This window comes from Phodopus roborovskii, unplaced genomic scaffold, assembly GCF_943737965.1.
Source record: "Phodopus roborovskii unplaced genomic scaffold, PHOROB, whole genome shotgun sequence".
In the NCBI taxonomy this organism is placed as follows: Eukaryota; Metazoa; Chordata; class Mammalia; order Rodentia; family Cricetidae; genus Phodopus; species Phodopus roborovskii.
The window spans coordinates 3,629,562-3,646,379 of NW_026125059.1; the positions used below are offsets into that span (position 1 = coordinate 3,629,562).

The window sequence follows — 16,818 nt, forward strand, 5'->3', positions numbered from 1 at the left end:
AGACCCAAGATATATGATAAATGGGTGTTTATTGAGGAACACTTACACAGAAAAATAGTGTCCTTCTTTTCACTTCCGCCTGCCTGAGGCCAAGCCCAAGGGGATGTGCTCACTGCAAGACCTCTAAGCTAAATAAGCTATTTCCATAAAATACCCTCCCCTCAGGCCTCAGAGAACCCTGTGAAAGAAGAGGCAGAAAGTGTTAGAGCCAGAGGGAATGGAGGACACCAGGGAAACAAGGCCTTCTAAATGTAACAGGACCAACACATTTAACTCACACCTGAGGCAACATGCATGGGGCCTGCATGAGTCTGCATCAGATAGGGTTCAGAACTTAAAGGAGAAAGATAAACATGCTCCCATCCCTAACCCAGAAGCTATGTGCAATTGAGAACCACTTCAAATAAAAATTTAGTCTTCTCCAATGGAGTTTCACTAGGGACACAAACTACTTTTAAGAGTAGGCCACATGCCCAGCAGTAGATGGCCAACAGAATACAAAGGAATCTTGGCAGGTTCATTGCCTGTTACTGTAGTATCAGGGTTCTCTTCTGATATATGTATGTATGCGTGTATACACACACACGCACACACACACACACACACACACACACACACACACACACACACACACCTTTGCCTCTTACACTCCTTCCTCCCCTTCCACAGGATTCCTCAAGCTCCCCCTGGCTGTGGGTCTTTTCATCTGTTTCCATCAGTTGCTTTCTGAAGCTTCTCTGATGACAGTTGGGCTAGGTACCAGTCTATGAGTATAACAAAATATCATTACGTTGTTTTTTGGGTTTTTTTTTTTTTGTTTGTTTTTTTGCCAGACATGTTTGGTTCTATCCTAGGTCTCTGAATCCTGGAATGTGTCAGGGGTGGGCTCCCTCTCATGGCATGGGTCTCAGGCTGGACCAATCATTTGTTGTTCACTTCTACAATCTCTGTGACACCCTTACTTCAGTGCATCCCATAGGCAGGACAGACTGTAAGTCAAAAGTTATGTGGTTGGCTGGGTTGGAGTCCCAATCCCTCCACTAGAAGTCTTGCCTGATAATGGGAGATGGCCAGTTCAGGCTACATATCTGCTATTGCTAGGAGTCTTAGCTGAGGTTATCCTTGTAGAGTCCTGGGAGTTTCCCTTGCATTAGGTTTCTACCTTACCCTGAAATAACCCATTCTCCAGTCATCTTTTTCAGTACTCCATCCTGTATCCCCCCCTCACCTGATTCCTCATGTTCCCATCCCCACCCACACCCAGAGAGATCCAAACATCCCCCATCGAGCCCCCCTCTTTCACTTAGTCTCTCTGGATGTATGGATTGTAACGTGACTATCCTTTACAACCAATATCAACTTATGAGCAAATACAAACTATGCTTGTCTTTCTGGATCTGGATTACCTCATTCAGGATGAATTTTTTCCTAGTTCATCCATATGCCTTCAAATTTCATGATGTTATTGTGTTTCAGAGCTAAGTAATACTCCATCGTGTAAATGTACCACCTTTTCTTTATCCATTCTTCCATTGATGAACATTTAGCTTCCAATTTCTAGCTATTACAAATAAAGCTGCAATGAACATCGCTGAACAAGTGTCCTTGTGGTGAGATAGAGTGTCCTTTGGGTATATGACAAGGAATGGTATATCTACATCTGGGTCTTGAGGTAGATTGATTTCCAATTTTCTGAGAAGCTGACATACTGATTTCCAAAGAGGCTGTACAAGTTTGCACTCCTACCAGCAGTGAACGAGTTTTTCCCTTTCCCACATCTTCTCCAGTATGAGCTGTCACTTGTGTTTTTGATTTTAGCCATTCTGACGGGTGTAAGATGGAATCTTAGTAGTTTTGATTTGTGTTTCCCTGATGGCTAGGATGTTGAACATTTCAGTGTTTCTCAGCCATTTGAAATTCTGTTGAGAATTCTGTTTTGATCTGTACCCCATTTTTAAAGACTTCTTTATATATTTTTGGAAATTAATCCCTTGTTGGATGTCAGATTGGTGAAGATCTTTTCCTGTTCTATAGGCTGCAGTTTTGTCCTATTGACAGCTTCTTTTGCCTTACAGCTTTCCAGTTTCACGAGATCCCATTTATTCTTTTATTTTATATATATATATATATATATATGTGTGTGTGTGTGTGTGTGTGTGTATACATATACATACATACATACATGCATACATATAAAATTTGGTGGTTTTTGCCCTAACCCTATAGGTAATTTGCATATATATTATGGCTTCCCATTTTCTGATATTCCTGAGTATGCAAATGAGTGCATCTTTGTATTTTTTCCTTGGGCTCTTTTCCCTTCTGTTTTTGTCCTACTCCAATGTGTTGGTTTTCATTTAATCTTATTTTATTTTATTATACTTTAGAAGCCTGTTCATTTTTAAATAAGAGGGAGAAAGGGTGTGGATCTGGATGGGAGGGGAAGTGGGGAGGATCTGGGAAGAGTAGAGGGAGGGGAAACCATTATCAAGATTAATGAAAAAATCTTGTATAAAAGAAAACAATTTCTCCTTTGGCAAATCTATTTAAATGTGTCTTCTTATTAATCAAGATCATCTGAATGATGATCTTTTCTGCAATCTTATATTTTAAGCTGTCTATCATATTTCAGTGACTTTACATTGCATTTCATATTTTTAAAAAAAATACCATAACTATTAGCTTACAGACCATTTAAAATAAGAGCTATTCAGATTTTACATGTGGGCTACAGTTTATAGACAACCCCTCCCCATATTTAGGAGAGAGGATTAGTTGTTGCTTACTCTTGTCCATCAACTAGAAATAGTTGATTGCAGTCCCAACACTTGAGAACCTAAGGTGGAAGAACACTTTGATCTAGGAGAAGCCAATATGAGCAATAGAGTAAGACCCCGTCTCAGTAAGGCAAAAGCTTTTCTCTGTTATCTTCCACAGAGATAGTAAGTCAGACCACTTGTTCAATGGCAGAAGTGAGTGAAGTGAATTTTGATAAAATTTTAAGTTATTACAGACCTATTGAAAATGAATGGTCTGTAGATAATGACTGACATTTCTTACCTGGATTGCAATCTGCTAACTTGCTGGGGTAGTTCTACTCATTGTTAATCAGCTGGAGGCTGATACCTGTACCAGACATACGCATGGAAAGGGGACAAAACAGAAAAATAGCATAATTAGGTAGAAATCTAAACACTAGACTGCATATTACTATACGGATCTACATAATGCCACATTCTGATACCACAGCAACTCAATAGGCCAGCTTGACCTTTTAATGCATGGGAGACTATAAGGTTTTCCTATAGTTTTTAATTCCATACCAAATTTTGCTAAATCTATCTCAGAACTACTATGAAATTCTAATTGCTAGATTTCTTCAGCCATTTTATCGCCATCATCTACTCTGTAAACATTTACTTTAATCATTTACTGTACATGATAGGTACACACTTTTAACTTTCTTAGTATATTCAAGCACTGGAGTAAGAATAAGAATTAAGGAATTCTGGGCAAAAGAACTTGTAAATTAATGTCAATAAACCTAATATGTAACGAAACAAGAGTAAGATGGTGTTTCCTAAACCATGCCCTTTTCACACACTATGAATTCCCAGATAGAAATAGGAGGAATGGGGTATTATGTACTCAGCAGGCTCTAGAATTGCACCAATGTTATTATTTCTGTGGAAAAAATATCAAGTTACATTTAGAAGGGATAATGTGTAACATGTATATAATAGTATTTAGACACTTGTAGAAATAAAATAGACATCATTTTCAGATATTTTTCCTGTTGTTGATGAAATACTGTAACTTTTAAAAATTGTTCATTTTTCAGGTTAAAGACTTTTAAAATATTTTTGTTCTGAATTTTTATTGTTTCTGAACATAAAACTTGTTCTCACAGAACCATGACTGCTAGCTTCCTATTTTTTATTCCTATATCACTATTTGTGCACAGAAGAGACATTGTGGATAACTTACAGGTATTGGCTTTTTGAAGACACTAGTATATACTGGTTTATTTGCCTATAACAGTAAATAGGTACTGAGAAGATGGGGGATGAATTTGGGATTTTGTTTTGCTTTTAGGTTTATGACACAGAGTCTCATGATGCAGCCAGTTAAGGCTGGCTTGAACCCATGATCTTCTTGACAACCCCAAGGAGCTGTATTTACACAAGTACACCACCCTGATGCCGATATTTTTAATGGACTTGAATTTTCTTCTGGCTGTAGATTTGTAGCTAAAACCTCACTTGTGACATGACAGGAAGCTTAAGCCTGTAGTTACCATAGATCGCCACAAGATGGACCTCTTGGTCTTAGGTGGTCTTTTTCTTCCTGATTTAATGATCCAAAAAATTATTCAGGTAAGAAAGTTTTTAAATTCCTTAAATTTTCAAAAATTACCTTAAAATTACAGATTTTTAAGTAAAGTTTTGTAAGCTTTTTAAGACTAGTATTACTTGCATTAAATTTTTTTTGCTTTATTTAACAAAAATATAAGCAATTGATTTGTGGAATTGAATCCTAAGAACTTCACTCCTCAGAGCCACTAGTTATAAAGAATTCTAAGGCAACAGAAACACTTAAGCCACTGGATTTGAATATAAATTTTGTTTTTAAACTCAAATCTCATAGGTAACCGAATATGTGTATCACCATGTCTGTATAGTTATAAATTGCTCTGTATAGTGTGTACTTCTGATTTGGAAGGTACTTGGCACATGTTATATACTTAGTCACTGTGGAGTTAAGTTGATGTGGTTGATAAACATACTTGATTCACATTTATCTGTCAACCATTCTAGTTCCCTGTACAACATTCATAGGAATATGAAACGCATAAGTATAGCTTGAGGATAGTTAGGATTAGTAAAACCAAAATGGTACATACAAGCTGGGAACTTTTGCCAAAACCTTCATTAACTAAATTTTCTATTAGTCTTAGTTATCTTGTAACTTCTGAGGTTAACCAAACCTGAATCATTCTTTGGATATCCTATAAATAACCATAACACTTTATTAGCCATAGCTATGAGACTTGACTGGAACAGAGACGTAGAGGTTTGTGTGTCCACCGGGTCACCTCTACAAGGGGCCTGCTTGGCTCTGCTCTAAGTTAGCAGTGTGGGCCATTTGACCACAGCAGGTAAGTACAGTTTCTAAAAGAGCAGCAGACTCCCCTTTGTTCTGTTACGGGGTATTTCTGAGAGATTATGTCAGGTTCTTTGTTGTTTTGTTTGTTCAAAACTTTGATCTGCTCACCTTTTAAACTGAGCAAAATATAAAATAGGAGCTGCTAATATGTATCTTGAAATAGCCAAAAAGCATGCTTTTTTGTTAGCTGACCACAACTGAGGCATTGATAGACTCTGCCATATGCAAGTGTTCTGCATGCCTGTGAAATTCAGTTATGGCTTCCAGTTGGCTTTATTCACACACAACATAGAAGTGGTAAAGGTAGAACCTTTGTGCTGTCATTTCTTATTTAAAAGTTAATTCAACTAATAAAATGTTTGCTAGTATCAGAACTGATCACAAGATCACAAATCTCTTTAGCCAGAGCACTGCCACAGATGTCAAGGAGGTTTCAAAGACCAATAGGATCTCCAAGCAGTCTTTCGAAGAGCTTGGAGAGCCGTGAGGTGTGGCAGACCCTTGGTTAGTCCTAGTGCTATTTACCTAACACACCGAATGCTGAGAATGTGCTAAGTTCATGCCAGCATCTTAGCTACTTTACCTCATTTAGACATTACAGAAGTGCTGAAATCATCCTAGAAAGCAAAGCACTTGGCTGGAAGAGCATAGAACCTAAATTTGATTGTAGGTCTCTGAGCTTTGAGATCATGCTGCAAGCCATTATTTCCTGTTGGCCAGTATATTGGGTAGAAGGGAAGGATGGCTTCTTTTGAAATGATTTAAAAGCAAAACACTAAGAACAGTAAACAACAACAAAAACCCCACAGCTAGTCTAGGGGGATGCTAACTAGCTAACTTTCTCCCCTTGTACTAGAGTAAAGTACTACTCCAAATTTTCATCTAAACTGTTTTTAATAGGAGTTTTGACAATGCAGTCAAATAAAAACTTACAACTCTAAAGAGGGCATGGATTTTCATGTTGGTAGGATTTCCAATAAGTTGCTTCTAGATTAAATGCACTCAATACTCCCCCCACAAAATTTCAGTTAACTTGTAAAAACAAGGTAAGTAGTTTTTCAAGGCACAAACCTTCATATTCTAATTTGACAGAATCTATAGAGAACAACATTGGAATTTTCATTGTGTTTAGACTATTAAGGTTCAGAGGTGTTAAGAACTGACTTTTTTCACAGTTCCCAGCTATATCTCATCCCACCCCCCAAGAAAATGAAAGCCTGGGTTCATTTCCTGCAATAAGTAGTCATTTAATTAAAGAACAAAAGTAACAGGAGTCAAAATGTTGGAGCTGTATTATTTGTTAGACATCATATAAAAAAGAGAAAGTATAGTACAGTAAATCACTCTATAACATGAACTTAGTTTTCAAATCATCAGGATAAAAATGTCTTTTCAACAAAATACTGAATGACACTGGGTCACATGTCCCTCATTGCAGAGGCTGGGAATGTGAGCCTGCACATGCATGTTGCCCATCCTCCATGACACTGCAGAACTGTAAAACAAGGTTGAAGGCAAACAAGTTTTCTTCTGGGAGAGTTACTCTGGGCCTTAAGTGACCCCAACAGTTCACACTCCTCAGACACCAAAGAAGGGAGTGTGTCCTCTGGGTTGCTCCTCTTGTAGGTGAGCAGTCAGGATTGTGCCTCTGTGCGATTCTGCTCTTCTCACAAACACAGCAGTTAGTCTTGAGGAAAGTTCCCTGATGAATGTTCAGTGTTGGTATCAAAAATTAAACACAAATTCTTCTCAGAAGAAAATCTCTATGGCCTGTGGAATCTAGAAATTATTTTTAAAATTAGTTATTTGTAACAGTTAAACCACACACACACAAATCCAAAAAAAATTAAAAAAAAAAAAACTTCCAACAAATTTATTGCTACTCAAAGTTTCTCAAGTTTATATATAAGATTTCAAGAAGGGAGTTGCTGTAGCTGAATAGCCGCATAGATCTCTTTATGACCAACAACTCAGTATGAAAGCTGCTAGTGGGGTTCTCTGTATAGACAGAGACTCTAGGTCTCTACCTGGGATCATCTGTTAAAAATAGCTTCAAATTAGTAACAGGTTCATGATAATGTTTAATACAACCAAGAAACTTACATGAGGCTCAAATACTGAGTTGACTTTGTAAAGCTGCTATAAAGTCATAAAATCTGAATTTTAGGTTTGGGGGCTCATTATTTAAAATTCTATCATTGAAAAGGCTATCAAGAACTTATAGGAACAAAGGTTGGTTTCTATACACAGGATTGTCTAATTCCTTAAAATGAGCATGAAAATGTGTTTTAAAGAATTTTATTTCCTAAACTTATGTTAAGAATGGTAAGAACTTGGCTGATCTGTCCAGTATGAGAGGAAACTTTAAAATTTTTAAATGCATAATTTCCTTGCAACCCTGATACAAGTGGGGAAGTTTCGTTGTTATTTTCTGTTCTGTACCCATAGACATAGCTTATGGAGCAAATTTTTTTTTAAAGTAAGTGTAAGTAGCCACTTGGGATCCATCACTGCAGTTGAAGGCAGTGTACAGAAAGAGGGTTGCTTTTCTTTTTCCATTTGGAGTTTGAACATTCTTCAAGGAAGGTGACAATGTGTTTGTATTGGCTAAGTTCTCATATGTCTCTAAGTCCTGAGAGAAGGACTTTGAAAGTTTGCATAGCACATGAAGGAAACAAGTTTTTCTTCCAATTTCTTCTGTGCACTAAATAGCATGGGCATAAAATGTGATGTTCAGTTTGATGGGGAAAGTTGGGCAGAATGCCTGACTCTGGCTGACTGCCATAAGCCCCACAGAAGTAGGCGTTTTCTTTGTATGTTTCACTATCACAGCCTCAGCACCTGAATATGCTACACATAGTAGATTATCAAATTCATGCTGAAGAAATGAATGCGCTTTCCAGTTGGTGAACAATATTAATATCAATATAGATACAAGAAAATGGAGGGTGATTTTGCAGCAAACTAGATATGGCAAATTCTAAAGTTAATTTATATTATTTGGAGTTAAGTACCTAAGAAAATTTTAAGCTGAGACCAATTTTCTGAAACATAGCATGTAGTGAGATGTCCACCCTGCCCACACCTGTTGCACTGACTACATCCATTGGGGTGTGGGGAGAGGTGCAGATGTGACCTCGGGGGAGTAGGTCTGAGATGTTGGACCCCAGCTCTCTCTCTCTTGCTTCCTGGTTTGAGACAGAGAACATCCAGAGGCATCCTTGGAGCAGGAACCTGTTACTGGTCATCTGTTTATGGAGTAAGTGATTTCTCCCCTAATAAACATCCATCAGCCTATCATTTTCCCAGATTCTTATTCACCCTTGCTATATCAGCAACTATGCACTACTAGGTATCCCTTTTCAGTACCGATCCCTACTTTTAATAGTTTTCCAAGGAAGTTCTGAGTATAAAACTCCTTGTGGCCAGACAATATGCAGTTCATGCAACAGAAAATTACCTTGTCAAGTGCTTGCTGGATGCATGTACCTCCATTTCATTACTTTTATACTCATTTAATTCTTTACGAATTGCTGCCTGAAATGTAAAAAGTATAGATGTTCAAGGTAACAAATTACCACCTTTACATATTGTCAACCATTAATATCTGCATACACTGTGATCAATAATCAGAAAGGGGGGTGCGCTTCAGTGGCTTAGTCAGTGCTTGGTACTTATAATCAGAAAGGAATTAATTTGCCGTATTATAATGGGGCAGACAACCCACACTAACAGAGGAACTTAAAGCAGACTTGGCGAACCACTGAATTATAAGATAAGCTTTTGATCGTCTTGCTATTGGGATATCAGAAAACCCACACGTCACTGGAACTTTTGAGCATATATTTCTATCATGGTATGGCAGAAGCAAATAAGCATCTGGTTAAAACCTGTAGCCTGGCCTCCCTACATAATCTATCATGACCGTTTCTCAGATGAGCCCTCCTGGGTCCAGATGAGATGAGGATGTATTGGAAACCCAGAAAACCTTTAAAGTAAGATGGTTTCTTGCATTCAGATAACACTGACTGACTGCTAAAGATATTCTTTCCCTTTGATCACCTAAGCATGTCCAACTCCATTGTAACAGCATTTCTCCAGGTTGATATAATAACTGAATATTTCTAAGCATATGTAGGAATAACTAATTCTGTGGTTATGTAATTTTTCTCTTCCAAGAAAAGTATTCTGAAAGCTTTCTCCATACTTCTGGGCTAATGTCCTACTAGATGATATCATTTGAACATTAACGGTCACTTACTCTGTGGGTCATTTTATTTTCTTTATACATCCCATACAAAGTTATGCAGTTCCCACATCCATTGCACATGCCATTTCTTAGGGGGACATTGTTGCATACTCTGTGATGCCCACTCATTGGCTATGCCAGGTACCACTTGCACTGATAAACTCAAATGTCTTAATGATATTGCCAAGTGTCCTTCAGAACAAAACTGTCCCCCAGCTCAATTCAATCCAAAATTATCTTCATTAAACCAAGAAGATGTAGGAAATAATTTTACCTAATGGTTCACATTGTCTAAGAAAACCCAGGCCTGGTTATGTGACACCCCACTCCCCAACCAGCACAGAAGCAGTGTACCTTATCTGCTGCTGACAGTCTTGTCCAGGGTTTGTCTGCCCTCCTGTCATAGTCCTGTGCTCTTGCTACTTCCACATAGTCACTGAAACGGATCAGAATTTTTCTGTCTCTCAATTCATCTACAGTGGGTCTCTGATTAAGCTAAAATAAAAGATGATTATAGTTAGGTATTATGTGCCACACTTCTTGTAGTAAGCAATATATAATCTACAAACAACTGTACTTGAGCTACCAATGAGCACATTCTCTAATGTGATTTAAGACTGTATTAACCTTTGCCTAATCCCTTTCTTCCAACACTTGCCTGTCCTGACAGAGCAAATGGTCACGGAGTGGTTGGCAGTCTATAATGCCAACTACCACTCTCATGAACGCCTGGAAGGCTGCTCTGGTAGCTCCAAACTCGAGAGCACTGGCCTGGGTCAGTCAGACAGTGGAGTGAGAATGACGAAAGGTAGTCAGGTTTGGGGAGTTACTTCCTAGACCAGCCATTGTAAATTAACTTGATGTCCTACAAACCCTTGAGGCTGACATTTTCTGTAATCAGAGAACTAAGGCAACTAAGAATGACAAGTCTAAAAGGTATGTGGTCGTTCGTAGTGTGTAAAAGAATAATGTTTAATTGCTTACTAGCAAGGAATTATAAGTGGTATTTGGGTGTTATTGCCTTCCCAAATGATTGTCATTAGGGCCTCACCACCTAGGTTCAGTTAGACACTGGGACATGTGCAAAAGGCGCTACTTTCAGAGCAGCTTGACCCCTTGTTGCCTGGGAAAGCACAAAGTCACAGCATGCCTTGTATTCCCCATCAAAGTGCTGCACAAGATTTCTCCAGTTCATATCAGTTTATAAAATTTAAAGGTTTTGATTAGAACCCTGTGCAGGTTAGTTCTGTCCACTCTACATAAGTTAGGGTCATCTTGGAATAGGGAATGTGAATGGTGAAACTGCCTCCATCTAATTGGCCTGTGGGTATGTTTGTGTGGACATTTTCCTGATGACTTATGTGGGAGGGCTGAGCCAACTGTAGGTGGTGCCACCCCTGGCCAGGTGGCCCTGATAGGTGTAAAAATGACCTGAGCAAGACAGAAAGCAGTTTTGCTTTAGTTCCTGCCTCCATTTCCATTGACTATGACTTGGAAATATAAACAAACCCTTCCCAATTTGCTTTTGGTCATGGTGTTTAACACAGAAAGCAATCTAGGGCGATACCTTTCTTGTTAGTCTTTGCTTGATTTCTCTCCTTTCTTCCTGTTCTGTCTGATCATTCCTTTCTGTGAAAGATAAAAACAGAGATAGAAACAATTTGAACATTTATTATCACTAAAGCAAGCACCAGGTTTCCCTAGGGCTACTTTCTTCTAGATGCCATCTTTTGATGTATCAGTTTGTTTTTGGAGTTACTTTCCCAAAAGCTGCTCAGGACGTGCTGGCCTGATCTGTCACGTATGATCATCCTTCCTAGTCTAATTCTTCTCTGCTCTATACAGGATAAGTATGTTGTTGCTGCTTACTTCAGAAGAGCAGCTGTCTGTTGGTCTTCACTCATTCAAATATCTGTATATTTATATCGAGGAACATTGGGAGTATACAATTGCTTTAGCACAATAATCAAGCATATGTTCATCTCTAAGACACCGTTGTATCTTTTGTATTTCCATTTTACAAGTGTGTACACCTTCCAGACAACTAACATAAAACATGAACTTCAGATTCTGGTCAGCATACTATCAAATGTGAACATACAACCCAGCTGATTCTCCATTGTTGAAGTATACATATTTGCATATGACAATACTTTCTAAGGTGCTAAAGGCCCTCAGAGTGGCTTTGCCTCTTGAGTTGTGTCCACACTATACTTGGGGGCTAAAGGTAGGCCAGCATGTTGAAATACTATAGTAATGTAAGCCTGGCCGTTGGATGCAGAGAGAAGAATGCATTCCTATTTCTGGCACTCTGGTTGCTAAATAAAGACTCAGGTCCTCAACCTTAACAGAACTCCTGCCTGGAAAATATATCTTAACCCACAAGCACACAGAACAGCAGCATACCCCATGTTTGGGGGAGGGAACCCTTGGAGTCTATACTTAACATAATTTTACATTATCTGTATTTAAATGATGCATTTCAAACACTCGTGTATTGGGGAAACTGGGTGTGGTCATTTAATGCATCTGACTGTGCTTTTCAGTTGTTGTTTTTTTTTTTCCCTTCCCATTTAAAAAGCTATCTTAGAATTTTAGAGAAAACAAAATCATGTTACATGCTTTGTTCTTTAACTATAAGTGGTAATAGAAAATGCATTGTTGTAAGCTGTGGTCACAAAGTGAAACAACCAAGAAACCCTGACAATGTCATTAGGACAGCACTGAGAGGCTGTAGCATGGAAGCAGTTCTGTTTTCTTATAAAGGCCCTGGACAAACCCCAAGTATAGTCTTCTTGGGAAAAGACTGAGGAAAAGCAGGATCCCCATTCCCCCTTAATTGTGAAAATGAAGATATTACCACTAAGGGTAAGTAACACCCTTTGGAGAAATTATTCCAGAACTTTGGACAGCTCCATGTGCCTCTCCACAGGGATCCAGGGATGTGTGAATACTTCATATGTGGTGGCTAAGAACTTGGACAGCCAGGAGAGGTGAGCCAGTATTCTTGTGTTAAAATGTCACATTTCCTTGGGGCCTTTAGCTGCTTCACTAGTAAAATGGGGACTACAGTACAACTTTCAGATTTTGGCAAGATTAAGGAACACATAGTCAATTAAGCCACTGGTATGTCTCCTCTTTAAGGGGAGAAAACAGGAAGTTCAGTCACAAGTGGAACTCCATGTAGTGTGCATAGCTAGATGTGCTGCTCTTATTCCATATGTGGTAGCCCAGTCCTTGCCACAGAACAAAATAGAAGGACACAAATCAGATAGTGGGCTCCTCAGATCCTCCCACTCAATACACTTGACAAGGTTTCTGGGCTAAGGATAAATCTGGCTTGGTGGCAAAGGCACTGTGTTTATAATGTGTTGCCATGGCCATCACAAGGAAAATCCACTTCTGTGTGCTGAAGGTGAGTGCAGTCAGTCCAGCTGCTTGCTAGCTCTACTCTCCAAGCAGAATCTATTTTTAAGACTTGTTTATTTCAGATGGTATCAATTAGAAGCACAGGTTTGGGGTGGGGCTGGTACACACACTGCTATGGAGGGGGTGAGGGTGGATTGGGCCTGGAGTTCTCTTCCTGTCATGATACTGCACCTATAGTATGGCATGTCCTAAACCTGGAACTCCCTTGTTCAAATCTAGACCACACATTTGAATAATATCAATGATATAAGTTTTAAATAAGTGGCTTTATGTTTTAATATCCAAACATTTGGTACCTAAAATATCTTGACTCCTGTCGACTTGATGAAGCATAGTATCAGCCACAGTCTAGGCAACATAATAGCACCACATAAGTTTAAAGAAGGAATTCCTAATCTTGGAGGTTCCCCCCCCACACAGCAATCTACTAAGGAGGGGATAGCTCTAAGGTTAAAGGCAGTACTGAGGCAAAGAGAGGGGTGGGTTGAATTGCATGTGCAGATCAAGGCTCTGCAGCCTCTCTGATAGTACTAGGTCAGTCTTTGTTATAACTTTAAGATGTTCACAAAGAACATGCAGACAAGTGGAGTATGCAGCACATAGCAAGAGAAAAGCTTAAGAGTCATGCTACTGGGTTAACCCAAAGAACACACATTGTGGAGAATACTTTAAAAACTAGTCTGTAGGCCAGGTCAGCACTACTCAGGGCACACTGCTAGTGGGCTTGACTACCTTCCATCATCAAATACCATGAGACTTGCATACAGTGGACATTATTGCTGGACACCTGGGTTCAGTACATTATAATTACACTCCAAACTGGGCTGGAACCAAAAGTTCTGAGCCACAGAAGCTTCCCTGCTCCAGTGAGCTGTCATTTTTTCCAGGAGGAACAAGCAAGGGGTGCATCATGTGCTGGTACAACTCCTAGCTAGGTCTGATTTCTAATGCTCATAAGATCTCCTGCAAACTCTTAGAAGCTCTGCTTGGCACCCAACACACACAGGGCTAATGATTTGTTTCTTTATACTAGGAAGAGAGCTATTTTTGTTTCATTTTAGAAGGTGCTTTCTTGAATGCAGCCACTTTTCTTTCAGAATCATTTAGCTACTCAGATTTAAGGGAATCCAGCTTATTTAGCTTGCAGATCTGGGCTGGGTCATGAAAGCTCAGACTCCTGCAGCAGCCTCAGCACATGGGAGGGAAACCTCTAGAGGAATCACCAGCTACTTACGTTTCAGGATATTTCTTCTCTCTAGCTCCTCCACGGCTGGTCTCTGGCTCAGCCTTCTGCGGAAAAACACTAAGATTATGTTTTGCACCATGGTGGCTTCCTGGAAGTTCTACCCAGGATCTGTACAATGAGAGGTGCCTGGCATACACCCCTGAAGTTCAAGATCACCTTCCAAAAGGGAAAAGAGAGTGGACCACTAGAACCTCTTGCTGGCAAAATCAAATCAGATTTTCCCTTCTGTGTGGGAGGGAAAGCTGGTCCACAGAGCCAGTGCTGAGGAAGTCCTTGCTCCACTCCACACCATCACTTGCCCCCTGCCTGGTATGCACAGTCCACCCAGCCACATGGATGTTTAAGCAGTGCAGAGATTCATTCAGGAAAGTCTTCTTTCTGCCCACTAGCTTAGGGAGAGGCAGGCAGTGCCGCCGCTGGGCTTCAGGCTTCTGGTTGCAGCCATACCCCCAGATTCTTGCTTCCAGGCACCAGCTCCATTCTCCATTCTCTGCACAAGAAAATCAGCTCAGGGATACAGCCACCTGCCTGCCAGGCTGAGAGGAACCTCCTCTGCTCTGCCCCACCCAGGGGGAGTGTCTAGGGCTAGCTGAGGAGCCTTGCCTCCCATCAGTGAGCACATAGCTCTAACACCAATGACAGCTGGGAATCTCCCAGCTAACTAGGAAGGGAACCGCCTACACATACACTTCCCTCCTCCCTTTCTCCCTCTAGCAGTGCAGATGAGTGTGCCAGTGTGCTGTGTGAAGACAAATTACGATTTCCTTTTCAGATGGTCTCTGGCTGGGGGAGTTGGAGGACGTAGCCCAAAAAGTAAAACATCAAAACCCTGCAAAACATAAACAAAGGGCTTGTCGGGAGAGGGAGGCATAATTAGACAAAATCAATGCCAAGCTCCAATTATTTTTTATCTAAAATAATGGCCTTCCAGAAGCTTTCCTACTTCCAGATCCTCAGCCACTATAGCGAGGCATCAGGGCTATAACATTTTGCCCCTATGAAAATCCTGTCTCCAGAAATACATCTATTTATATCCCTGTGCCAGCACAAAGACCAGAATGTTTGCTCTACACCTCCCTCCACACTGGAGCATGTTTGCTTTGGGCTCACAGAGAGCTTTGTCTTGTAGCTCTTTTAGGGTGCATGTGTGTGTGTGGGGGGGTCCACTGTATTCCTAATGTTCCCTGAAATTTGAAATTGGATCCTGACAACTGACAACCAGAGCCAAGAGTCTCCTAGTCTCCTCATCTCATCTGTCCTAGGTAATGCCTGCCAAACCTGGCTCCTGCTCTTTGCTGCTGTGACCCTAAACCCTCTCTAATGATCCTGGACTACCAGCTATGCATCAGACAATGTTCCAAGCCCCTGAAACACACTGCTGAGCCTGGAAGCTTTGGGAGTCCACTGTCCATAGTGAAAGGCAGATACACAAGAAAATCACCAGACATTTTACAAGGAATTGAGGGGTAAGGTATACGCAGGGCAGGGGAATCTGGGGAAGGTGCAGTTACACTGAGGCCCTGGTGACAAGAATGCTCACTTGCTGAGCTTGCAGACTAAGGGGAAAGGTAGAGATGAAATGACCACCTGCTGTAATTAACACCTAGGAGGTCCTGAAGGACATACTACACAAGCAGGCTGTATCTTGATAGTCCTGGGGCTGGAGAATAACATGGTATAAGGTGTTCTCCCATTCCAGCCTGCACAAGAAACACTCCAATGACTGTAGCATCATAGACAAAATGATAGTGCAGTAGAGGATGTGCTTTAGAAAAGGGAAAACAAACCCTGATGATCAGAGCTTTTCACTTTCTAGCTGAGTGGCCGTAGGCAGGGTATTTGGCTTTTTTGAACCTTAATTCTCACAATCGAGGAGCACTAAACAGATCTTCAAAAAGTGAAAAATAGTGTTTCGTAACATTTGCTTGGAATTAAGAAACCTTAAAAGAATTCACACACCTCAAGAGTGGCCTACCCAAGGGCTTTATGATCCTTGTGAAATCAGGATTTGGACCATCAATGCATAATTTTTGGTCTGATGTAAGTAAATTTTGTCTTCTATGAAAGTAACCCTAGCAGGGCATTGTTCCATGACACCTCATTATCTGTGAAGTGATCACCTGTGCCAGGCACTTCCTCCAAGCCCCAAATGCCATCGTCAAGCTTACCATCCAGCAGAAAACAAGCAGAGACCATAGGAGATTAGTGCATTGGACTGGGCCTAGAAACAGCAAAACTGCTCAGATTCTTCCTTCTTTCCTGTGTCCAGGGCCCTATCCACTGTGGTCCACCACACCAAGGCAGCTGAGCTGCCATGAGGCCCCTTGGCTGGTTAGTCTGAGTGTCTCACAGGACCAGGCACATCTGGCCCTGGGTAAGTTGCAACCCATCTTCCAAGCCTAGGGTGAACTCTTCTTTCCCCATGAGAGAATATGAAAAAGCTCAGCCCTAGGTCAGGTGAATACAGCCAGTATAAGCAGTGTAGCTTTGAACATTGTCACTATTATAACCTCTGTTGTTATTAGCTTCTCAACCAATGTTCATGGAATTAGATGGATGAATTTTTTAAAACTGGCATGTACTACCCACTCCAAGTACAAAACCCTGGAGATGGTTCACAGAGGCTTCTGACCACCTGAGCTTTAGCTCAAGGAACAGGGCCTGCACCCAAGCTAATCAGGTACCTCCCCTGCCTCCATCCCAACCCCAGCATCTGAGACCAGAACAG

General features: G+C 40.5%; 1 protein-coding gene across 1 annotated transcript in view; it reads right to left on the reverse strand.

The window, feature by feature from the left end:
* Nucleotides 1-6,694: 6,694 nt before the first annotated feature.
* Nucleotides 6,695-16,818, reverse strand: part of Phactr3 (phosphatase and actin regulator 3) — a 181,227-nt gene continuing 171,103 nt past the window's right edge. Inside the window, exons 9-13 of the mRNA XM_051185183.1 lie at nucleotides 14,079-14,134; nucleotides 10,983-11,044; nucleotides 9,770-9,910; nucleotides 8,627-8,703; nucleotides 6,695-6,945 (exon numbers count right to left, since the gene is read on the reverse strand). Of these exons, the coding sequence (XP_051041140.1) occupies nucleotides 6,930-6,945; nucleotides 8,627-8,703; nucleotides 9,770-9,910; nucleotides 10,983-11,044; nucleotides 14,079-14,134 (352 nt within the window). The 3' untranslated portion in view covers nucleotides 6,695-6,929. The remainder of the gene's footprint in view (nucleotides 6,946-8,626; nucleotides 8,704-9,769; nucleotides 9,911-10,982; nucleotides 11,045-14,078; nucleotides 14,135-16,818) is intronic.